General features: G+C 39.4%; 1 protein-coding gene across 2 annotated transcripts in view; it reads left to right on the top strand.

Annotated features, from left to right (window-relative positions):
* Window positions 1-1,896: 1,896 nt before the first annotated feature.
* The window catches only part of SPHKAP (SPHK1 interactor, AKAP domain containing), a 189,070-nt gene continuing 166,069 nt past the window's right edge, over window positions 1,897-24,897 (top strand). For both annotated transcript variants that reach the window (XM_049888379.1, XM_049888378.1), the window contains exon 1: window positions 1,897-2,232. In XM_049888379.1, the coding sequence (XP_049744336.1) occupies window positions 2,201-2,232 (32 nt within the window). In that variant the 5' untranslated portion in view covers window positions 1,897-2,200. The remainder of the gene's footprint in view (window positions 2,233-24,897) is intronic.

Here is a 24,897-nt window from a genome sequence, read left to right as displayed (position 1 = left end):
GGCTGCCATAAGGACCCCACTGATAACTCCCAGGCTGGGAGCGGTAGTCCCAACCCAGTGCCGTCGATTCAATGGAGTGGTAGTAGTTCCTAGTTATTTCTTCTCATGTGACCTCCACTAATGGAGGGGATGTGGCCTCATTACTGCTGGACAATGGTGAAAGTCCTGACTCTTCATTATGTTTCCTGTGACACCACCCTAGCGCGAGAGTAAGAGGGGTAGCCTCATTATTACTGTGCGAGTGTGGAAGTCCAGGCTCCACTGACATCACTGTATGGGGGCGGGGAGGGGCTATTACTGCCCGACAGAGGTAAAATCCTGGTTGCCTACTTTGCCTTCTCTAACAGCGCTCCAGGTGGGAAGAGGGGTTTGTGATTCGTCCTTCCCTATAGGATAGAGTAGAACTGCCCCGTAGGGTTTCCAAGGAGCAGCTGGTGGATTTGAACTGTTGACCTTTTGGTTAGCAGCCAAGCTCTTAACCACTGAGCCAAACAGGAATTCTGGAGCCTGGAGAGGGTGGAAGTCTAAATTTCCCACTCTGCCTTTATCAGTGTGGGTGGAGGTGGACCACAGGTTTTTTACTGTGTGTTTGGCTCAAATAGAACAGTTATTGTCTATAAATTTTCTGTCTTGCTACGCTGCTCCTTTCCTAGTCCTTTAGCTAGAGAGAGCAGATGTTTGTTGTTGTTGTTGTCGTTTTGTCTGCAACCATTGACACTTCTGGGTTGCTGACTTCTTTACCTTCGAGTCTAGGATACGTGAAGCAAAAAGAAACCTGGAGCACACTTCATGTCATTCTTTGGGTCCCAAGGTCCCCAGTTGATCTTCCTTCTTCTGTCTACCTTTTAGCCTTCTTACGTTTGTTTTATAGATCATCTCCAGCGTTTTTGTTTGTACACACTGGGAGGACTAAAGACGACTACTTCTACTCCAACTTCCAATTAGTGGAAATTCTAAGGTTTTCCTTACTATTTTTTAATGAAAAAAGGAGCTAAGCCAACAGCACCCTCATCTTCACACTAGTCATTTGCTGTTATCAACATCATTCTTAAGATGTCTGTCGCCCTGAAACTATGGCCCCTGGATGCTCTGCTAACCCAGAACTGAAACCATTCCTGAAGCCCACTCTTCAGACAAAGATTAGACAGGACTATAGAACAAAAAATAATACACATGAGGAACGTGCTGCTTAGTTCAATCAAATAGACAAGACCAAATGGGCAGCTCCTGTCCAAAAGCAAGCTGAGAAGGCAGGAAGGGACAGGAACTGGTCAAATGGACAAAGGGTACCCAGGGTGGAAGGGGGGAGTGTGCTGTCACATTGTGGGGATTGCAACTAATGTTACAAAGGAATACGTGTATACATTTTTAAATGAGAAATTATCTTGAGCTGTAAACTTTCACCTAAAGCACGAATAAATTTTAAAAAATGTCAATTTTACTCAAGGAGATACTGAGGCATGTCCTAGGGGGATTTTGTGACAGCCCTTCCTTCCAGGGCATAGGGTGCTGGATTCGGACAGATGGCCACTGCCTTAGGTTTTGAGATCTTTATGTCCGCCCAGGGATGACTGAGTCATAATTAAACAAAATGGGTTAGATGGAAAATTGTGAGGTTCAAAAATAGGAGACGAAGTAAAGGGAAAATAGTTGCCAGACCGAAGAAAGCATTGCTCTGAGTGATCAGCCATTCATTACATGGTAGAATAACAAAAAAATAAAATTAAGAGAAGCAGCAATGGCGTGTGACCAGTGGGGGCGGGGGGGGGCATTGCCAGGAGTGACGGCGTGAATGTGAGAAAGTGGGTGACCAACTTCGGGGCTCAGGCAGCCAGAGAAAGAGAAAGGGAGGAGACTGGACGGCTGGGCGGGGAGATAGCAATCCCGTCGGAGTCACCTCTGCTGGGCACGGAGACACAGGGCAAGCTCAGAAGACAGCCTGCGGTAGCTGAGCCTAGAGAAGACAGAACGGCTTGAACGTTGGGCGAGCGCTCCAGCAAGGAAACCAGAGGGGGCGACGCGGAGGGGACCGGCCGGGAGGAGCGTGTCTCGGTGGCGCCTGCGTCCCAGCCTGCACGCTCTGTCCCTGCGCGCCTCGGTCCTTTTGCGCCGGTCCCTGTGGTCTGGACCGGTTCCTCCTCACAGACCTCCTGTCCTTCGCCAGCGCTTTCCGCCTGTCTTCTCCAAGCGCCCATCTATAATGGATGACAACTCCCTGCTCTCGGTACCAAGGTAGGACCCGTATCCCCAGTGCCCAGCCCAGTATCCCTCAAACTCTGTTTCGCGCCCCGGTAGCTCGCGAACTTGCCCGGGGGCGCCTGGGTCCGCGAGAAGCTACCAGGGAGGCGACTCCGTTCCTGCACTCAGAAACAAGTCCGACCCAGGCGCGGCAAGCCGCTCTTTGGCGATCGTGGTCCTGTCACCTGTCCCACTGGGCGCGATGCTGGGTGGGGCTAGGCACAGGAAAGACATGGGGGCTGGGGGCGCCTCTCGGGTTGGGAGCCAGGGGCCAGGCTTTCCGTGGACGCAGCCTGGAAAGGTCCGCGCCTTGCGGGGAGATGGGGTCCAAGGTAGTAATGAAAATGGAAGGGAGCAAGACTAGGACAAAGTACCCCCAGTTTCTGTCCATCTGGACCTGGTCAGGATTCTGAGACCCCAAGGTGGAGGGCTGCTTCTAACCCCCGACCCACCCATAGCGTTCGACGGAGAATCCGGGCAGGAAAGACCTCGGTTCCCTCCTGTCCCACCAGCCTCAGCTGCCCCACATTCCCCCGCCAGTCTCGGAGTCTCTCCTTAACACCCCCTGCGGCGCGCACCCCTTGACTCCGCCTCAGCCCCGAGGGCCTTGCGCGGAGTAGGCGCTGCCGGGTGCATGGAACCTCTTTGGGTTTGCTTCTCCTCCAGTCTCTTTCTCTCCTTTTACCCCTGTTCCGTGCTTTTTCGGACTCAGCCTTTTGAGGATTTAAGAACCTGAGATTTTCGGATTAATTCCTTATAAACCTCGGGGGTAAATTGAGGTCCTTTTTTTTTTTTTAGAGCTAGTGGCGTTCCCCGAGGCAAGCTGGTGGCTTTTGCGCGCTGTGCGCCCGGCGCGGGCATTCACGCCAAGCGGGAGGACGTTTTTGCCCACAGGGGAAAGAAAGGTGTCTCCTGTTAGCACGGCTCCACTTTTCCTCGTTAGGGACTTAGTGTTGATCATCTTGTCGTCCCTTCCTTCCCCTTTTCCCCAGGCAAACATCCAGGCAGCTTGCACAGACAATTTATCAGGCACTGGGATAAACATCTGAAGCTCGGATTCTTGGAGAGCAGCAAAGACCTGACACAGACTAGACCACTCCTGTAGATGACACTGTATAGCCAAGTAGCCGAGCTGCAGGTGGGAGTGGAGGTAGGGGTGGGGAGGGAGGATTGAGGCTGCTTTTCAAAGGCGTTGAAGGCTGCCATCTAGAGCTTCAAACATTTATGTTGTCATAAATGCGAGTTTTCCCAACTCCACTGGCATTTCCTCCTTAAGCATTCCTTCTCCGTGGCATGAGCTGAGGGCTCTGTAATAGCCCGCTGCGAATTCTGTGCATTGCGTGAGGCTGCTCTGAAAACGGAAGTCTCCAGCCCTCCAGACCCAACACACTCGAAACCCCGCTGAGCTTTTTCTTCTGCCCTAAAGCAGGAGGAGGGCAGAAAGAACCGCAGGAATTATTTTTTTTAACTTAAAAAAAAAAAATACTGCCAATGGTTTTCAGGTAAAACAATAAGGCATTTTGAAAGTCAAGTAAATTGGGCGTTCCCTATCTAAGCATATCTATTCCACTGCCCAAGGCAAATGGTTATTACAATTGAAATGGTTAACTCTGTGGGGTTATCACTTCAGCAGAGTCGCTTTTGATAAGAGCTTACTTGCTTTACATCCAGTTTTTAAGACTTAAATACTGCCCTGCCTAAGTCATGAGTATCGTCCTATTCATTTTCTAAAACACTAGAATCATATCGTGCCAATAATTTCTTAAAATTCTTTCTCTTGCATTACTGTAAGTTGGCCTTTCTAAAGAGCAAACCAAGTGCCCTAATGTTGCTTTGTACTTTATGCTAGTCTATTAAAATGATAATATAGCTTTAGCTGTCAGCTGCAGCAAATTAAACCTTTTGAGTATAAGACTGTTTATTCACCAGGTCACGTCACATTTTCATAAGTCAGTGTGGTAATTTCGGCTATTTCATTAGCATCCATATTCAGATTGATAACGTCCCATTCACTGCAGTAGATGAGTTAATTCAGGAATTGACTCGATGGCAATGAGTTATGAGTTATTCGCTGAACAAAGGAATAATAATTTCTTTAAGATTTCAGTCAAAGCCATAGGTACTGATATGAAGAAGTAAACTAGAACGTAAAATGGTGCGTAGAAACCTTATATTAATCCTACCAGTTGCCCATAAAACTTCGAGTTTTAAAGAACTGGTGACTGGTTACTCTGCACAGATTTTTCAAGAAAACTGCAACGCTCAGGAAAAATCAAATTGTTTTCGATCAGGATGTATAAATCGGAATTGGTTTCTGTATCTAATAAAATAAAGCTAGTGATTATAATTCATTGTTTCTCTTGAAAATTGTAAAATAATTTAAGACCTTCTGTTTAAAAACTGGACAGAGAAAATAAAATGTCTTAGTAATATACCAAGTCAATTATAGAATACATTTTTTTGTGTTGGTTTTTACGTTTTCTTTAAAATTTCAATGAGTCGAAGATATAAAAGACTAAAATTTTAATCAAGCAATATCCTGGGAAGCTTCATCTCAAAATGTAATTTGACTTCTACTTTAGAAACTTGGAAACATGGTTTTCCGAAAGGAAACTTTTATGGTTGAGTTATTATACTTACTCCATATTCCTAAAGGCTCCAACTAGTTCTTACTAGGAACATTTTCATTTATAAACAATATATTGTGTGGATTACATTACAGATTTCTTAAGAACAATGGTTATCAAAACTGGAAGATTTCTCCAATAAGAAAACAGCCGTGGAGAAATGCAATGTTCCCATTGTTAGTTGCATTATAGACGCAGAACCCATGTCTTTTATGATGAATAGTCTGGTTCCAGGTAAAAAAAAGAAAAATTTAAACATCTAAAAGTTTTGGTAGAACTTCTTTGGACATCTGTTTTACAAAACATTTACTTGATTTGCTAAGGTTAGACAAGTAGAGTCCATTGTTAGTTCTTACAAAAGAAATTCCATTTCACTTATGTTGGAGCCCTGGTTGTGTAGTGGTTAAGGGCTCGGCTGCTAACCAAAAGGCTGGCAGTTCAAATCCACCAGCCGCTCCTTGGAAATGCTATGGACAGTTCTACTCTGTTCTACAGGGTCACTATGAGTTGGAATCAACTCGATTGTACCTGATAACCACAACTATATATAATTAGGTGCCTTCCCATCAATTTTGACTGAAAGTAAACCCATGTGACAGAGTAGAAATATAGGGTTTTCTAGGTTGTAATCTTTACAGAAGCAGATCACCAGGTCTTTCTCCGTGTGGCAGTTGGGTGGGTTTGAACTGCCAACCTTTTGGTTAGGAGCCAAGTGAGTAAACATTTGTGCCACCAGGCCTCCTTAAAAAAAAAATTTTTTTTTTTTTTTTAGAGTGTATAATAAGGTTTATAGTTTGTCAAGTGTTATGCTGTATATTAAATTATTTGGTCATCACATTCCTGTGCACTAATTACAACAGATATTGTTATCTCTACTTCTAGCTGAAAAACCTGAGGCCAAAGGAAATTAAATGAGGTAAATAATTGCCTCAAAAATCCACACCAACACTATGTAACAGAGTCAGGTCTTCCCCAGAGTTCTGGCACCAAATTCAGTTTTCTCTCTTGTATTCATGGAAAAGCCACACTTTATTTCAAATGGGGAGAAAAGCAAAGATTCTATTGCACTGTTTTACACAAACACTGATATTATGAAAACACACGGGGGCAGACTAAAAGCAAGAAAACCAACTTTTACAGCTGAGATGAGGAGAAAATAAAGTTTTGCAAACAGAAACAATTCGCCACTTTGACCATATCCAAGTTTGAATTTCAAGTTTGAGAATAAAGCCTTCTTGCTTCATAAGTCACTTACATTTTTAAAACTCTATCATTTTGTTTTGTTTGGCTTACTGGATTCTGTTTCAATAATAACATTTTTGTATTACACTTAGGATAAGAAAATCATCAAATATGAACCTTTGAGCAGTAAGGTTTAGGTTTAGATTTCCAGTCAGTTTATTTTAACCAATCCTAAATTTAACATAGCAACATTTTACTAAAGTCAATTTGAATCTCAAGATTCAGCCTCTAAGAAGATCAAATTGACAAGAGCAACTGGAAAGGTTAGATAAGGGACCTTAGGGGGACAGCGAGTGTGTGCTAATGGTGGAGGAACAACTCGGAAATGGAGAGTAAGAATGAATTGTTCTACAATTCCAAGAGTGTAATCCACGTTACTGAAATGTACGAGCTGAAACTTGAAAAAAATTTTTGAATTTTTTTTTTTTTTTAATTCTGCAAACAACCCAATAGCGTAAATAATACGAAGGTCTTTCATCAACAAGCTTTTATTGAAGGTTGTCTGTTTTCACATTTGTACAAAAGGAGGAAATCAAGAATACATTTACTCTCTCCTATTTATGAAAATCTCCTTTCTGGAAAGATTCATCTGTCACTCTTAACATACTTGAGAAGGGACAGATGTTAGATCAATATCTTGAAAGTCATGTTCTCTGGAAGGCAAGCACTGAGTTGTAGCCAAGTCCCCCAATTCAGGATTCTTAGGCAAACACTGCCCAAGGTGTGCTATTTCCTATAGGGAGGAAATGTGAGAATTAGCAAGTACCGCTGCCCAGGACTCTCAGATCTCGGGATGCTGAGGGGAAATGTGTACCGGATGAAGAGAGAGAAATTCTGAGGGCAATTCCCCTTAGAAATAACATTATAAAAATTTTTAAGTACCCCATTAACACCGCATTTTTGGTACTGACAGCTTTGTGGGCCCTTGACCTGGCTTCCTATGGCCCTTTAGTAAAATCTGTAAATAATCAACTTGAGCTGTTAGAATTCACCTTGCTCAAAAGGGCCTACATTTTTTGTCCAGTGCTATTCCTTTGAATGGAGCTTTACTCTGTGTGTGTAAGAGTTTTAGCCACAAAGAATTGTGAGGAGGGGAAGAAGAAGAGATGACATATGTGACATCTGGAGGCCTTGTGTTTCATCATGTTCTGGAATTAATAACCGTGACTGCCTTAGCAACTTTTCACTGCAAGTTGATCCACTAGGTTCCCTGTGTCCTCCTGGATATACCAACAGGTGTTGGAGATGGTCTTCTAGATTTCTTTCAGTTCTGACTTTCTATAATGTCACAGCCTTTATTGTAGTTAAATAGACACAGTGTAGGTGAACATACCATTCTCTTAAAAGGGACAGGTGAAATCAAAACATTTAACAGAATTGAAGCAAAACCCACCCATCCAAAGAATGCCCAGTTTGGAGAAAGTGTTGGTTTGTTTTGAACGGCCTCCCTCCCCACCACCCCCAGTAAGTAGAGCAGTTTCAAGCTCACACCAGGTGGTAATAAAAGCTTACTCCTTTGTAAAGAATATAGCATAGTGATTAAGATCTACCACTTAGTAGCCATTGATCATCTTCTCTAGGGAGAAATGTGTATCTACTTTCTGCCTTATTGATTTGGAAGATTTGATCAATACCAGTCTTCAAATACTTTAAAAGATTTCTATGAGGATGAACTGAGTTAACCCATGTGAAGTACATGAACCATGAACTTTTAGCTATTACCGACTATCATACTTAATAAAAACAGAAAGCAAAATAACCAAACCCATTGCCATCGAGTCAATTCCAACTCATGGCGACCTTATAGGACAGAGTAGAACTGCCCCGTAGGGTTTCCAAGGAGCACCTGGTGGATTTGAACTACCGGCCTTTTGGTTAGCAGCCAAGCTTGTAATCACTGTGCGACCAGGACTCCATCATACTTAACAAGTTCCTATAAATATGATTGTTTCCATGTATATATTTTAAATCAATGCTGGTAAATAGCTGATATAAATCAGACATGAAGTCTGTATTATCTGATATTAATATAGCTACTCCAGCTTTCCTTTAATTCATCTTTTCATGGTATATTTTCCCCATCCTTTTACTTTTAAACTATTTATGTCTTTAGATTTAGATTCAGTGGTTTCTTATAGGCAGGATGTTATGCTGTCTTATTTTTTTATGCCTTCTGACAATCTTTCTTTTAACTGGTGTATGTAGACCATTCACATTTATTATGATTGTAGATGTTCTTGTTGTTTTAGGTGCCATTGAGTTGATTTTTGACTCATAGAGACCACATGTGACAGAGTAGAAGCACCCAATTGGGTTTTACAGAAGCGGGTCACCAGGTCTTTCTCCCATAAAGCGGCTAGTGGGTTTGAACTGCTGACTTTTCTCTTAGCAACCCAGTGCTTACCTGTTTGCAACACCAGGGTTCCTTATGCATTGGATTAAAATCTACATAATAGACAGTTCTTTTCTATTTGTTCCATCTGTTCTTTGCTCCTTTTTTCTTCTTTTTGTGTCTTCCTTTGGGTTAACTGAGCATTTTTTACGACTCAGTTTTATCTCCAGTATTGATTTATTTATACTTCTTTTTAAAAATTGTTTTCCCCGGTGTTTACAACGTATATCTTTTATTAATCAGAGTCTGTTCATATTATACCTCTCCACATCCAGTGTAAGGAGCTTACAACAGTATATTCCAAATTCTGCCCTGTGATACTTTATGAAATGTCATAGGTTTTATTTTTATATATACTATAAACACAAAATATATCATTACTATTTTTTACTTTAAACAGTCAGATATTCTTAGAGAAATTAGAAATAAGAAAAAAATAATATTATTTTACCTTCATTTATCTCATTTCCAATGTTTTACTGGTGTAGATTCAAGTCTCTGTCTTGAATTACATCGTTTGCACAAAGAACTTCCTTTAACATTTCGTGTAATGTAGGTCTGCTGACAATGAATTCTCTGTTTTTGTTTGTGTGAGAAAGTCTTAATTTCTCCTTCACTTTTTAAAACGTATTTTTTGCTCAGTGTAGGATTCTGGGGTTTTTTTTTTTTTTTTTTTTTTATCTTTCAGCATTTTAAACATGTTACACCTTTGTCTTCTGGCTTACGTGATTTCTGCCAGGAAGCTGCTTTCATTCTTATTTTTGTTACTTTCATGTCCAGCGTGTCTTTTTTCTCTGCCTGCCTTCGAGATGTTCTCTTTGTCTTTTCAACAGTTTGAGTATGATGTGCAGAGGGGTGTGTGTGTGTGTGTGTGTTGTATTAATCCTGCCTAGTATTATCTGAGCTTTTTGGTCTATGGTTTGTTATCTCCTACCCTGTTTTCTTTCTGTCTTCTTCTGAAATTCCAATTGTACTTATATTAGAACACAGCTCTTGGATGCTCTCTTCTGGTTTTATTTGTTTTTCTCCTTTTCATTTAGTTTGGGTAATTTCTGTGAACCTGTTTTCAAATTCATTGATTACTTTCCTTTGGTCGAGTCCAGTGTACTGATGAACTCATCAAAAGCATTCGTTATACCATTACTGTGTGTTGCATTTCTAGCATTCCCATTTGATTCTATTTTATAGTTTCCATCTCTCTCCTGAAATTACCCGTGTGCTCTTGTACGCTGCCTACTTTTTCCATCAGAAATACTAAAATATTAGATATTGATATTTGCAGTTCCCCATCAGTTCCAACATCTGGAACTGATCATCAACTTGATAGAAGATATGGCCAAGTGACTTACTTTGGCCAAGGCAAGGTAAGCAGAAGGAATGTGCATCTTTTCAAGGTAGAAATGTTAAAGCACTCAAGTGTGATTTTCTTTGTTTCTCCTGCTCTCTGCCAGAGAGCGACTGCTCTATCAGCTTGCAACTCTGAATGAGGGCTACTTGGAGCAGAGCCCCCAATAAACTCATGATGGACATGTAGTGTAAGCAAGTAACAAACCTTTGTGGTTTTAAGCCATGGAGACTTTGGAGTTGTTTGATGCTGCACTGTAGCCTAGCCAGTCTAGCCTGACACAGCCATCTTCAGGGTTGAAATGGAAGGTGGTTTGAAGGGCTTCTGATGGCTCGTGAATGCTTCCGGTGGATCCCCCAGAGTTCCCTTTTTGCTATAGACTTCTGAAAACCTTCATCACTACCTAACAGTGTATTCCTGAATGCAGTGATATGGAGGTGAGTCTGCAGAAAGGGAGAAATTGGACTCACACCATCCAGGTTTCTCTTTGTGGAAGCAGTTAGGAAGTAGGCCCTGTGGACCAGTTTCAGATAATAACAGTAAATATTGTGGCCTATAAGTCTCTTCGGAAACCCTGGTGGCATAGTGATTAAGTGCTATGGCTGCAAACCAAAGGGCTAGCAGTTCAAATCCGCCAGGCACTCCTTAGAAACTCTATGGGGCAGTTCTACTCTGTCCTATAGCATCGCTATGAGTTGGAATCGACTCGACCGCACTGGGTTTGGTTTTTTGGCTTTATAGGTCTCTTCGCCTAGGCAAATGGAATGAGAACTGGGGATTGCTCACATCCTAGTATCAATTCACACATTTCCCATTTCGCAGCCTCAAACAGTTGCTGCTATTTAGGGATATAATAGTGTTGCATCACACACACATTTAAGTCATAACACATGTTCATTTTCCCTTTCTTATTCTTGTGTTTCTCTGTCCCTCTCTAGTTAAAAACATTGTAAACTTATATTTCACTTATGTTTTCTATTATGTGCTGCATATTACTGCATAATGCACACACACATACACTTACAAACAACTATGTAAGTTTTTTTCCACAAAATCCAAAATATCCTAATTTGTAAATATCTTAAGGGCTTCTCAAAGGTTATTCTGACTCTACAATTTTTGAGCTCTTAACGACTGCACCAGTGACATTAAACCTTAAACTCCACATTGGATGCTTCTCTGCTGCACAGTGATCAACAAGACACTGATTTTGGTAGCACGTCAACGTGAGCAGGAGGAAGACTGGAGAGTCAGTCAATAGGCAACAATATTGAGCACTCTCTCTAGACGCCTTCAAGACTCTGGGTTAGAGTAAGACCAAGTCCTCACCCTCAAAGAGCTTACCTGTTAGGATTTACATGCACGCACACTTTAAGGCAGCTAGGGCTAGGGATGGGGATGGAAAGAGACACACTAGTAAGGGGATACTCAGCAAACTCTTGACTTCAGTTTCTGTTTTCATTCCCTGAGTGCACTCTCTCAGGCTAACCAAACTCACCAATACTTTCTCATTTGACTCTCAGCAGCATTTGACATGATTGACAGGTGATCTCACTTCTTAATACAGTTTCTCCCAAATGAGAAATTTACCCTATAAAATATGCCTTCTGAAATATCAAGTGCTGCTCTGTCTGTGCTAGGAAATGGGAACCCAGGGAACATGGGATATTAGAACAAGAAAGGACTTAGGTAAAGATCACCTTGTCCAACTCCCTTGCTTTACAGATGAAGAAGCTGAAGTTAAGAAAGATTAAATAAGTTACCCAGAATTATAAAAGCCCTTAGAGAGAGAACCAAGAATAAAGCCCTGAGATCCTGATTCTTATGCTCACCACTGCATTGGGTTTATTTAAAAAATAATAATAAAAGGCCTAAAATACAGTTGGAAGTGCATGGAATTTGCTGGTAGAGCAGAACATGTCCAAATACCTTTATTACTTTTTTAATGCCTTTATTACTTTTTTAATACCTTTATTACTTTTTTAATGATTCTATTTTCACTTTGGCTGCCAGAAATCCCAGAAACAAATGCAAAGCTCAATTGTAACAACAGTGTAGGGAGTTTACGATCTGAGTATTGTTGTTGTTAACTTTGATATTGACCTTTTGTTATAATTTCCATTTTTCTTAGCCCAGAGTTTTAATTTACATTTTACCGTTTTATTGTATACATCTTTTCTGTTAGCTATCACAAGTTCATAGTGAAACAAGATGGAAGGATCCGTCATGAAATCAATCACACAATCAATAACTTTCCTTATAAGCAATGTAATAGAGTAATTTTCCTGTGTATTAGAGAAATTAATCTCTGGCAAATAGCAATTTGATTAGATTTTCTTCACTGATAGACTGTATCTGAGAAGTTATAAGTAGTTTCTTTGAAATCATTATGAGTGCATTAGACATTAGAGTGAAACCAACTGTTTTGGAATAAGTATATAGTAAAGTACGATGCTAAAATGTGAGCTATATTTATCAGTTGTTAATTAAGCGTAATGTTACACATAAATATTAACTGCATGTCCATATGTAATGAATATCAATCCGTATCAAGCATTGTTGCTGTTAGGTTTATTCCACTGATTAAAAAAAAAAAATTGCCATCAAGTCAGTTCCAACTCATAGTGACCCTATAGAACAGAATAGAACTGCCCCATAGTGTTTCCAAGGAGCAGCTGGTGGATTCGAACTGCTGGCCTTCTGGTTAGCAGCTGAGCTCTTAACCACTGCTCCACCAGGGCTCCAATTCCACTCATAGCAACCCTATATGACAGAGTAGACCTGCCCCCATAGGGTTTCTTAGGCTGTAATTTTTATGGGAGCAGATTGCCAGGTCTTTCTCCCGCAGAATGGCTGGTAGGTTCCAACTACCAACCTTTTGGTTAGTAGCCGAGTGCTTAACCATTGCATCACCAGGGCTCCTTGTGTCAAGGATATTAATGCTTAAAAATGCGTAACATTCATTTTAGTGTACTTTGCTCTGATGTTAAAAAGCATTAAATAAAATGATGGGAACCTTAAAATACTTCACATCACTTTCAAAGATACAGAGAGAATTGATCATGTTCTCTGTTTATACTTGAGAATTAACGTAAGTTAAAAAACGTATTTAATTGCTTTCTGTCCTAAAAATCTGTAATTCTGAACATAATAATAAAAACTTAATAAGAATAAAATAAATGACTTTTGATAAACTGTGCCTATAAATAGACTTATCCATTCATTTACAGTTTGATTAGGTAGTTCTTCCACTTAATTTGTATAGACAAATAAATAATCCATCTGGGTAATTCAAACCAAAAATAAAATTCAGATAAAAAATAAAGAACCAACTGAAATACGTTTCTTTCTAAGCAAAATCTTGGCCGTTTATAATGTGTTCATTGCTGACTCATGCACTCCATATAACCTGAAGATTTTTAATTTTTCTTTTTTTTTTAATTGCGAATGAATCAACAGCGCTTCAAAATAGCAATTTAAATGGCGCATGCACTCCATTTATGTAATTATGAACAAGCCACCGATGTGACCTGGCATTCTGTTGTATTATTAGCCTTCTTCTCTTGTAATGGCAGAAAAGAAAAAAAAAAGCTGGTTCACTGGAATCCCATAATTTAGGAAATGAGCCTCAGTTTTACCACATGAATAACTACAAAAGAAATGGGTAAGGAAGAGGTTCAGTATCTAGAGAACAGAAAGCTGTCACCACAACCTTAATGTCACTCAGCCCTTGTAGATTATGCTCGTTCTCTGAGCAGGCGAAGGGATGTGGGCAAAATAGCAATGATAAAATTTTTCTCAGTATTTCTACGGGACTTATTTTCCATAAGATGAATAAGAGAATACATAATGAGGAAGGCAGAAAAGGTGAAGTTCTAATCCAAGTTTTAACCTTGCAGATAATATGGGACTGGTATGGATAGTCGAGGACCCTGGTGGCTCAATGGTTAAGCACTCAGCTGCTAATCAAATGATTGGTGGCTCGAACCTACCCAGTGCCTTTGCAGGAGGAAGACCTGGTGATCTGCTTCTGTAAAGATTATAGCCTAGAAAACTCTATGGGACAGTTCTACTCTGTCACATGGGGTCACTATACTTCGAAAACTGACTCAATGGCACCTAACAACACCAACGTGGGTGGTTGGGAATGGGCACAAGAAGGTGGGTGGGAGAAGGCTTTCTTATTTTACTTGAAAGGAAAGAGTAAAATCTAGTGACTTGAATGCTGTCTTAATCACGTGAGGATCATTGGAACCTAGAAAAATGACAAGTAAATTCACAACAAGGAGACTAAATGTTATATTAAAGAGTAAGAAAAATTAATATGCTTGATGAGGAATCAATCTTTATAGATAATAAAAATTGTGAAAACGAGTTCACTTTACCAATATTTAAAAATTGAAAAGTAAGCATGAATTCTGTAATGAACAAGTAATAAATTAGGTGTTGATTGGATTGGGAGAGCCATTCAATTGACTTAATGATCAATCTCATTTGTTAAAGGGACTCAATCCTTCTCTCTAGATCACACAGGATGCAAAAGCTACCAGAAAAAAAATAGACTTTCTAATCCCTAATCTGTCATTGTCACCGCTGACATTCAGTTATCGACTAGCCTGCAACCACTTTCTGTCCACTTTTAGTAGTTAGACAGTGAGATCTTTGTCTCAGCTGGGAGTCGGAGTATTTAATGATTCAGCTTTTGTAGGTACAACATAGCCATTTCTTCTGGTGTTTTGCCACCTCATAGCATTGTCTTAGAAGGTCTAGGCTCCCTTTCCTCATGGGTCCTATCAAACTGTATTCCATTCCTGCCTCCTGTTACCTCTAAAAATCCAAGTTAACATATTAATATATGATGTAAAATGACATCATAGTAAAAATAGTAAATGACGTCATAGTAAAAATGACCAAATCAGTGACCTTGTTTAAGCTTTAACTAAGATAAAATTTACTCATGGGTAATCAAGGGGATGAATCTAATTAACTTGATCAGTCAGTATAATTCAAGTGAAAAAGTGACCTTTCCATAAAATATTATCCATATCATAATTAATAACAGAAATTCACCAAAATTCTCCTATTTAACTGTCATGATTCTCTAATGCATCTATAAAAAAGCATCCAGCACGTAAACAGTTCCTCATCCTAGGAATCTACATTTTTCTCTAAATCAGTCTTTTGGAAGTAAAGTACAAAGAAGAGCAAACCCCAGCTTCAGCAAGAGACCTGGCTCCTGTCTATACATGGCTCAAGAGTTATTTCTTAGAGAAAGAATATGAATGGGTTACAACCAACATCTATGAAAAATAAAAACAAAGAAAACTCCTAATAATTTACAAACACTTTCCATCTTCTATTGACCCCTTCTTCTGGGCCACCATCTTTGTTCATGCATTGTACTTATGAATTTGAACCACGCTCTGATTTAAGAAAGCACAGCAGATAGAAAATTTAGAAACACTTCTCCATTCAGTAATGTCAACTGTATAAACAAGGTTTTTCAACTCATTACCACATACTTAATATAAGGACACAAATGCTTGGAGTCCAAGGTGGCAACAAGAGTAAAGAAGCAAAAATTCTAATTATGAGTTAGGTAAAAGTGGGTTAGGTATTTGTGGATTTGTGCTTTTGAGCAAATAGTTCATGAATCTCTTCTTGCTTGCTGATGACTGACATTCATATAACAGGTGAAAACACCACCAACACCCTGGGGCAAAACACCATTCTTTCTAGACTGGACGAACTCAGTAGCCTTCCACTAACATCTGCTCAGAATGCTTAGTTCTGATATGGTCTTACACTTGCCCTTCCCTCCAATCTTTTCTTGACTTACAGTTGCTCTCATGGTCTATTCATTAAAGTCCCTGGGTGGTACAAATGACTGATGCACTTAGCTGTTAACCAAAAGGTTAATGGTTCTAGTCCACCCAGAGGCACCTTGAAAGAAAGGCTGGTGTTCTACTTCCAAAAACTCAGCCATTAAAAACCTGTGGAGCACAGTTCTACTCTAACACACATGGAGATACCAGAAGTCAGAATCTACTTGATGGCAACTGGTTTTACTGGTGGTCTACTCATCAGCAAGCTGACTTTCATTTAGTCATTCCTATTCACCTTTTTTTTATTCACCAGCTCTCTGCCTGGAATGCCAGCCCTTTCCTCTTCTCTTCACCTGGTTCATTGCTATTTATCCTGCAGATGCCAGATTCTCAGCAAAGCTTTCCCTGACCTCTCTTTACTAAGTAAAATCTCCCCATAAGTATCACTCTATTATGTTGTTGTTGTTAGGTGCCATCGAGTCAGTGCCAACTCATAGTGACCTTATATACAAGAGAACAAAACACTGCATGGTCCTGCATCATCCTCACAATTGTTGCTATGTTTGAGCCCATTGTTGCAGCCACTGTGTCAATCCATCTCATTGAGGGTCTTCCTCTTTTCTGCTGACCCTCTGTTTTACCAAGCATGATGTCCTTCTTCAGGGACTAGCCCCTCCTGATAATAAGTCCAAAGTATGTGAGATGAAATCTCGCCATCCTGGTTTCCAAGGAGCACTCTGGCTGTACTCCTTCCAAGACAGACTTGTTTGTTCTTCTGGCAGCCTATGGTATATTCAATATTCTTTGCCAACATGGCAATTCAAAGGCATCAATTTTTCTTCAGTCTTCTTTATTCATTGTCCAACTTTCATGTGCATATGAGGTGACTGAAAATACCATGGCTTGGGTCAGGTGCACCTTAGTCCTCAAGGTGACATCTTTGCTTTTCAACACTTTAAAGAGATCTTTTGCAGCAGATTTGCCCAATGCAATATGTCGTTTGATTTCTTGAGTGCTACTTCCATCGATGTTGATTGCAGATCCAAGTAAAATGAAATCCTTGACAATGTCAATCTCTTCTCCATTTATCATAATGTTGCTTATTGGTCCAATTGTGAGAATTTATACGATTATTTGTCAAATGCCTGCCCTCCTCACTTACTGTGAGCTTGCCGAGGGCCCAATTCATGTCTATTTTGGGCCACTATTTTATCTGCAGTTTCTAGTGTAGTATTTGACAAAGTCAGCTCTGGAAAGTATTTGTTAGATGACTGAAGCATGAATGCCAAATTTGGACCTGATTCATCTGTGAGGACAGAGGGTGTAGATGCTAGTATCTCACTTGGAAAGCCAGGGAATTTCGTATGAGGAAAAAAAGCACTTAGTCCAGTACCCTGAAAGTAAACATTTATTACCCCACAAACATGCAAAGGTTGATAATGTGTTGAAAGAATACACTTAAAAAACATTCAGTTTCTAATCAGAGTATCTTTGTTTGGCATATGAAAGACTACCTCTAACTAGATAAAATAATTTTAGCAAAGTGTTTCACTCACAAGTTTCACTAGCTACAGAACATTTGAATTTCAGACTCATCAGCTTTTACGGTCATGATAATGGAGAAGATGGACGTGATTAATACAAAATCCCACCTTCCCTGCTTCCAAGCCCACTGAGTCCTTTGGCACCATCAACTCTCAGATGGATCCAAACCACCGAACTAAGCTAAACCTTCTTCCTCTCTAATCTATATGTTGGCTTGTTTCTGTCTTCCCCAAAGTGATGGGGGTTTTTCTATTTGAAGACATTCTCTGGCAGCTGAGAATAGGAAATGTCAGATTCTCTCTGCTCCTTTTCCTAATAACAAGAAGCTCATGGCTCCAGCTCTTAGCACCAATTCCTATTCCTAGTAGCAGTCAACAAACAGCAGATTAGTCTGGAGGGAAATTTTAGACACTCCTTATGGAAAATAGTCCCATAGACATAGTGGTGATGGCACAGAAGCAGAGTGTGTGGTTTCCTGGGGTGAGAAACGAGGGTGGTGAGGAAGTGAAGGGCTCAGTGGTGGAAGTCCCTGTAGTCCATCCTTAGGAACCTGGACTGTGTCTGAATTAGGAGAAGCAGGGTGGGACAGCAGAAGAGGTAAACTCTGGGGTCCTATAGCATAGACTGGAATCTTGGCCCCACCGCTGTCCATTGGTATATTACTTCATCCCTCAGCTTTGGTTTCTTCATCTATGACACTTGAAGGATTGAATCCTTACAGAGATAATAAGAATAGAACACAGGGGATATGATATAAGGCATACTTAGAGAGTAAAATTGGAAAGGTTTGGTAATTGATTAGATGTTGGGGATGAGGAAAGAAGGAATCCCAAATTGTTTTGGTTTGGATAATTTGTTTTATGATAATTCCAAAAGCTGAAATATAGAGGCAAGGGGAAAAGTAGATTGGGCTATAAGTTGAATTTGAGATGGACACAGAGCATACATATGGAGACTATCTCCATCTGTTGGATATTCAAATCTGAAACTCAGGAGAGAGGTCTGGAGGGAGAGAGTGAATCTATACAGAACGTATCAGAGGACTGAGACCACTCAGGGAGAGTTCATCAAGTAAGGAGAGTTTTCCTTTTCTTACTCGCAATTCTATTCTTCTTGAATCTTGAATCTTTTATTGTTTTTCTGGTGGGGGCCATGTACACACTATAGAATTGGCATAGAATTCAGTCTCTTGGACTTTGCTCTTTGATATTTGTCCCTAGGACAAACCTTAAACTTGTCTCTGGTACTTCCCACTCCTGGCTATTTTAACCATCTCCAGACTGGAACTGAGTGTTGTTGGAATCTTGGCCCCTTTTCAGCATAGTCACATAGAACATGCTGAAAAAAGACAGAAGTAAATTACATCCAAAATTATCTTATGTGTGCATATGTTATTTTCACATTGCCCTCTGTGGTCCAGAAAAGACAGAGATACGTGAAGAATACAGTTAAGGGACATTTTGTTTAATAAATAGGATGTCGTTTAAATGGATGGTCAACATAGGACATAGGCGCTGATTAAATTCGCTAGATAATTGCTCAGTTCTCCCTTTTGCTTTGCTTTAATGGTCACGGAAGAAATGAATCTGCATGCGTTGTCCATTCTGCTACATGATCCTTGACCTTCTGCAAAAGTATCAGTCATAATTAGCTTCACTAAGGTTGACATGTTGTTGTGCCACTGGCATTATCACACTGGTCTTGCGTTTTCTGCAGCGGGTTAATAACTTGTTTAATAAAAAGAAGCACTATTTAAAACTCGGTTCATTGTTTTCTGGGTGACTTCATTTTCCTTTTAAGACCCATAATTATTCAACTTAGACATAACAACCACTGCCCTTCTGTGACCATTTAAATAGTCTGTGAAAATACTTCAGCCTAGGTGTTTATTTCCAAGATGATCCAGCGAGGGCTTTCCTGGCAATTGTAAAATAATCAGTGGTCTCTGGAGGCTTTTCCTGTCCTTAGATAGATGTTCTGTCTCCCTAGTTTTCCCCCACCAGCTTCCACAAACAATGAATTCTCCTTTTGTTTCTGTTGTTACCTGCTGTTGAGTTGGCCTCCAACTCACGGCAACCCCATGCGTGGTGGAAAGAAATGCTGCCCTGTGCCATTCCTATGATCGGTTGTGGATCAGGCCATGTGATCCATAGGGTTTTCATTGGCTAATTTTTGGAAGAAGATCTCCAGTCCTTTCTTCTTAGTCCATCTTAGTCTGGAAACTCCACTGAAACCTGTTCAGCATCATAGCAATGCACAGCCTTCTCCTTTATCTCCATATTAATAAGCCAAGATAATAGACACACCTGGAGTAACACAAATAGACTCAGAATTTCTCTGAAAGCAATTCTTATAAAAAACGAGTAGAAATGGGAAACAACTGGTGTCCCGTTGCTCCATTGGACCATTGCTCATTTTCTGACTGCTTCATTCTATTCTCATTAGTTGGATACTGCTATCTTTGAGGCTGTGGGTAGAGAACCCTGAAATATTCAGATATCAAATCGATATTTCAGCTCACCTGGATGTTTTTATTTCCGTGATATTCAATACACAGCTATTTGGGATCATTTAGTTTACTTTTGGTATTGTGCGTAGACAGTGTTTTGTTGTGGAAAAATTCTAAGTCCTGGAATTGGATCATACTTATGATCACATTCTATGACTTACTGTGTGAGTCAGCAAACATTTTAACTACCCTGAACTTGAATATTAATGACTTGATTTTCATTATTTGTATGCAGAGAAAATTAGACAAGCTATGTGAAAAGCTTACATTATAAGAGTAATATTCAAATGCTTTTTTCCTTATGTCTTATATATTTTACTTTATATAGTGCTTCTTGTCTCATTCCTTCAATAAAACATAAACTCCGTGAATAGGGAACCCAAAGTCGAGAAGGAAGAGTGTTGACATGCCGTGGGATTGGTAACCACTGTCACAAAACAGTATGTGTATTAATTGTTTAATGAGAAGCTAGTTTGTTCTGTGAACCTTCATCTAAAGTACAATAATAATAATAAAAGATACTAAAAAAATAGAAAAAGCTAAAACCTATATCTATATATATATGGAAACCCTGGTGGCGTAGTGGTTAAGTACTACTGCTGCTAACCTAAAGGTTGTCAGTTCAAATCCACCAGGCGCTCCTTGGAAACTTTATAGGGCAGTTCTACTCTGTCCTATAGGGTTGCTATGAGTCAGAATCAACTCGATGGGAACCGTATATATATATATATATATATGTACGTACGTATATATTTATAAACTCTGTGAAGGCAAAGATTTTTGTCTGCTTTTTTTGCTGCAGTGTCTTGAACACCTCAGCAATACTAGGTGCTCAGTAACTATTTGTTGAAAGAACAAATGGATTGATGTATATGCGGATTTCTACTTAGTTTTATGATTGCTTAGAAAGCATTGTTTTCTCTGCTCACTTTGCTTACAGGTGGCTAATGGAACTGTTAATAAATTTTTAGAAATAAATCCCATTTTGATTTGGCATTTTAGGAGAAATTAAATGCTTGTGTGCTTCTAGAAGACCTCACATTAGAAAATGAGAGGCTCAGAAGCAAATCTGAACTAGAGACAAGAAGGTCTGGGATTTATAACTATATTTATTAAAACCTTATGGAGCAGTTCTACTCTAGCACATGGGGTTGTCATGAGTCAGCGTCGATTAGATGGCAATGACTTCAGTTTGGGTTTCATTTATTGTTGGTAACTTTTCCACTTGGAATATGTGATTGAAGCCATAAGCTTCATCTACAGTGGGAAAGAACTGAGCAGTTCAAGTCAACGTGTAGGACACATCACAAATACTGATATAAATAAAGCTTCCTCTTGACTCTTGTTTCTAGTTCTATCAAAATTGGCATGTAGCTACATTGGAGAACCTTTTCTTGGACTCTTTGGGAAGCTACAATGTAGATACTATGAAAGTATATATGAAAGACGGTAATCTTATCTTAAAGCAGGTCTTGAAAAAAAAACGGGAATCTTCTTGTTTTAGGTTGGCATGTCTTAGCTTAACTCCTTCACAAGGGAAGACTTTGCTAACCATGATGATCTTCTATGTAGGACACATTCAGTTCCCCGCAGCCTGGAAATAGGATAATAAACTGGTTGACCTGCTGAGTCCCCTCCTTGATCTACAATTATCAACTGCTCCCAAATTTTGAGCTTTTGCTTTTGCCTTCTTTGCCTGTGCCACCTAGAACCTCTATTGCCTGTTCACCACTATACATTGCAACAAATATTAAATTTACAGACTTTCTCTTAGAAATATGTTGATAGGACTCTTGAACATTTTAGAAATAAGGGAATAACTGCTTAAAGACACTTATTATTACCAGCTTTCCTGTCCTCTCTCTAAGGATCATTCTGATTGTACTTCTTCTAAGACAGATTTCTTCATCCTTTTGGCAGTCCATGGTGTTAAATACCAAAACCAAAAACCAAACCCAGTGCCGTCGAGTTGATTCCGACTCATAGCGACCCTATAGGACAGAGTAGAACTGCCCTGTAGAATATCCAAGGAGTGCCTGGTGGATTTGAACTGCTGACCCTTTGCTTAGTAGCCGTAGCACTTAACCACTACACCACCAGAGTTTCCTCATGGGTTAAATAATAACCTGTAAATAAACAATTGGCTTTAAGGTACAATTTTATAAATTGTGCAAAGATATACTTTAGGAGCCCTGGTTGCACAGTGGTTAAGCGCTCAGCTCTTAACTGAAAGGTCGGTGATGCGAATCTACCAGCCTCACCCACCAGCCTTTCCGTGGGAGAAAGATGTGGCAGACTGCTTCCATAAAGATTTACAGCCTTGGAAACCCTAATTTACTTTGTCCTACAGGGTCACTATGAGTCAGAATTGACTCAACGGCAGTGCGTTTTGTTTGGGTACCCAATAAAAAGCTTTATTATTTCTTAACTAAAATTTTCCTTCAAATATAAAAACTTCGGGAAATACTGTACAATTTCCCTAGTATTCTTTGCATTTAAGGATATGTTAAATGTCAGTTTGACACACATCCTTTTTCGTGAAGGAGAAAATGCAGGTATTTTTCCTCTTGCAAGCTCCATGTTTTTGAGCATTATAGCTTAGAACACACTATGCTGTCTGCACTTTGACTCTCCTTTTTCATTGTTCATTACTTTTTTGCTAGTTGAGTAAACTCATGCAAGAAAAGAGAAAGTAAATGTCTGATTCTTTCCTCCATTTTTGCATGGAGTATAGAGCCAAAACCCAAACCCATTGCTGTTGAGTGGATTCCAACAGCAATGGGTTTGGGTTTTGGTCCTCTGCTCAACTAAACATGATGTCCTTTTCTAGTGATTGGTCTTTCTTGATGATGTGACCAAAGTAAGTGAGTCAAAGTCTCATGTCTAAGGAACACTACAATTATATTTCTTCTAAGACTAATTTTTTTTAGAATGTGATTTCTGCAATACTAGTCTTTATACTGGCTAATTTTGGAAGTAGAATGTTAGACCTACTCAATTTGAAGCCCACTGGTGCTATCGTCCTCTCTCTCTCTCTCTCTCTGTCTTTCCCTCTTCTCCTTCCCAACACTATCAAATCATTTTTAAATGCCTATGAGTTTTTTTTTTTTTTTAGTGAGTTTTAGTTCCAGTAACATAAAAAACTTATTCATCAAGCTTCTTGCTGGAAATGACCAAAATTGTAATAAAATATTTTTAAATTTCCTGAAAGAAAGGAAGCTTGGTAGGACAATAGGAATTGTTAATCAAATATCAGTAGACCACCAAAGATAAAAAGAAACTTAAAACCGGCTGGAAAAAAGAAACATTACCTTCAAAAATAACAATTAGACTGACAGCTGACTTAACAAAAGTAATAATAGAATTCCAAAGTCAATGAAATGGTGTCTTCATTTTGCTTGAGGAAAATAATTGCCAGCTTGGAGTTCTTTGTTCAGTGAATATATCTTGGAGGAATAAATAAAGATATTTTCATACAGGCAAAAACTGGAAGAGTCACTCCTTGCTAAAGAGAATTTAAAGGATTTACTTAAGGCAGAAGGAAGACAGTTCCAGAGGTGAAGTCTTAGATATAAAAAGAAACAAAGAGCAAAGAAAGTTTTAAATATTTAGTAAATCTTAGCAAAAATTTACTGCATAAAACAATATTATAATGCCTTAAGGGTTTAAAAAAGGATTAAACTACAAAGCAATAATATAAATTGGAAGGGATTAGTTAGGATGACGTGTTTGACTACAACCTGAAATGGTGGTGGTTTGAACTCACCCTGAGATGCCTCAGAAGACAGGCCTAGTGATCTGCTTCTGAAAGGCCCCAGCCTTGAAAACCCTATGAAGCAGTTCTACTCTGCATATACAGGATCTCCATGAGTCGGAATCTACTTGACAGCAGCTAACAACAACAACTTAAAGTGTTCTAAATCCTTGTATTAACAAAGAGGGGGTTGAAGATGCTGGTTGTTTCTACAAATGTGATAAGTTGAATATGTCCCCCCCCTCAAAAAAAATCTCATTGCCATTAAATCAATTCCAACTAATAGTGACCCTATAAGACAGAGTAGACCTGCCCAATAGGGTTTCCAAGAGTCTAATCTTTATGGAAGCAGACTGCCAAGCCTTTCTCCCGCAGAGTAGCTGATGGGTTCAATTACCAGCTGAGAGCTTAACCACTGCACCACCAGGGCTCCCTAAGTTGAATACACATACTGTATATTCTAGGATAACTATGAAAAGAATAAGAAATGAGGTTATAACTTCCAAACTAGCAGAAAAAATAAAATAAAATGATAAAACAATCAAAATGAGGCAATAAAATAAAAAGAAATATGGATAAGTCAGGGTAAAATGACAGCATGTATTAAATGATATATAAATCTGTAGCCGTGGAGTCAGTTCCGACTTATACTGACCCTATAGGAGAGAAGCAGAACTGCCCCATAGAGTTTCCAAGGAGCGCCTGATGGATTAGAACTGCTGACCTTTTGGTTGGCAGCTGTAGCACTTAACCACTACGCCACCAGTGTTTCCAAATGGTATATAGAGACCCAAATATATTAGCCATTACATTAAAAGTATATGGACTAAATGTGCCAAGCAAAATGCTGTGATTATTGGTTGGATTTAAAAAAATCAAAGAAAGCAAAAACATATCTAAAACATTAAAAAAGTGGAAAGTTGTATAACATGTAATTGCTAACCAAAAGAAAACTGAGGTAGTTTATCATTATCAGCCAAAAGGAACTTTAAAACAAAAGTTCATTGCTAGAAATAAAGTATGTCACTACAGAATGAAATAAGGTAGAATCACGAGCAAGATATACCGTTTTACATTCACACTCCCCTAATAACATAGCCTCAAAATAAATAGCAAAAATTGACAGAACTACAAGAAGAAATTATCAAAAAAATCAATAAAAACTTTTAAGATGATTACTTAGTTCAGGCTTTGTGCTGTACTCATCCCTCACACCAGGTAACTCCTGCTTTGATTTTCTGATAATATTTTGCTATCTTAGTTCTTCTCAGGTATGTTCATTCACACACATTCTGATGATGCTTCTGTCAGTCAACGGGGATACAAAGAAGACTTCATTTCTGTTTAGATACATAGTTAGAAGCTGGTGTTGTTCTTAGGTGCTGTTGAGTCTGTTCAAACTCATAGTGACACTATGTAT

Source organism: Elephas maximus, chromosome 6 (genome assembly GCF_024166365.1).
Source record: "Elephas maximus indicus isolate mEleMax1 chromosome 6, mEleMax1 primary haplotype, whole genome shotgun sequence".
Lineage (NCBI taxonomy): Eukaryota > Metazoa > Chordata > Mammalia > Proboscidea > Elephantidae > Elephas > Elephas maximus.
The sequence above is the reverse complement of the archived record's forward strand: the minus strand, read 5'-3'. Positions and strand labels throughout refer to the sequence as shown.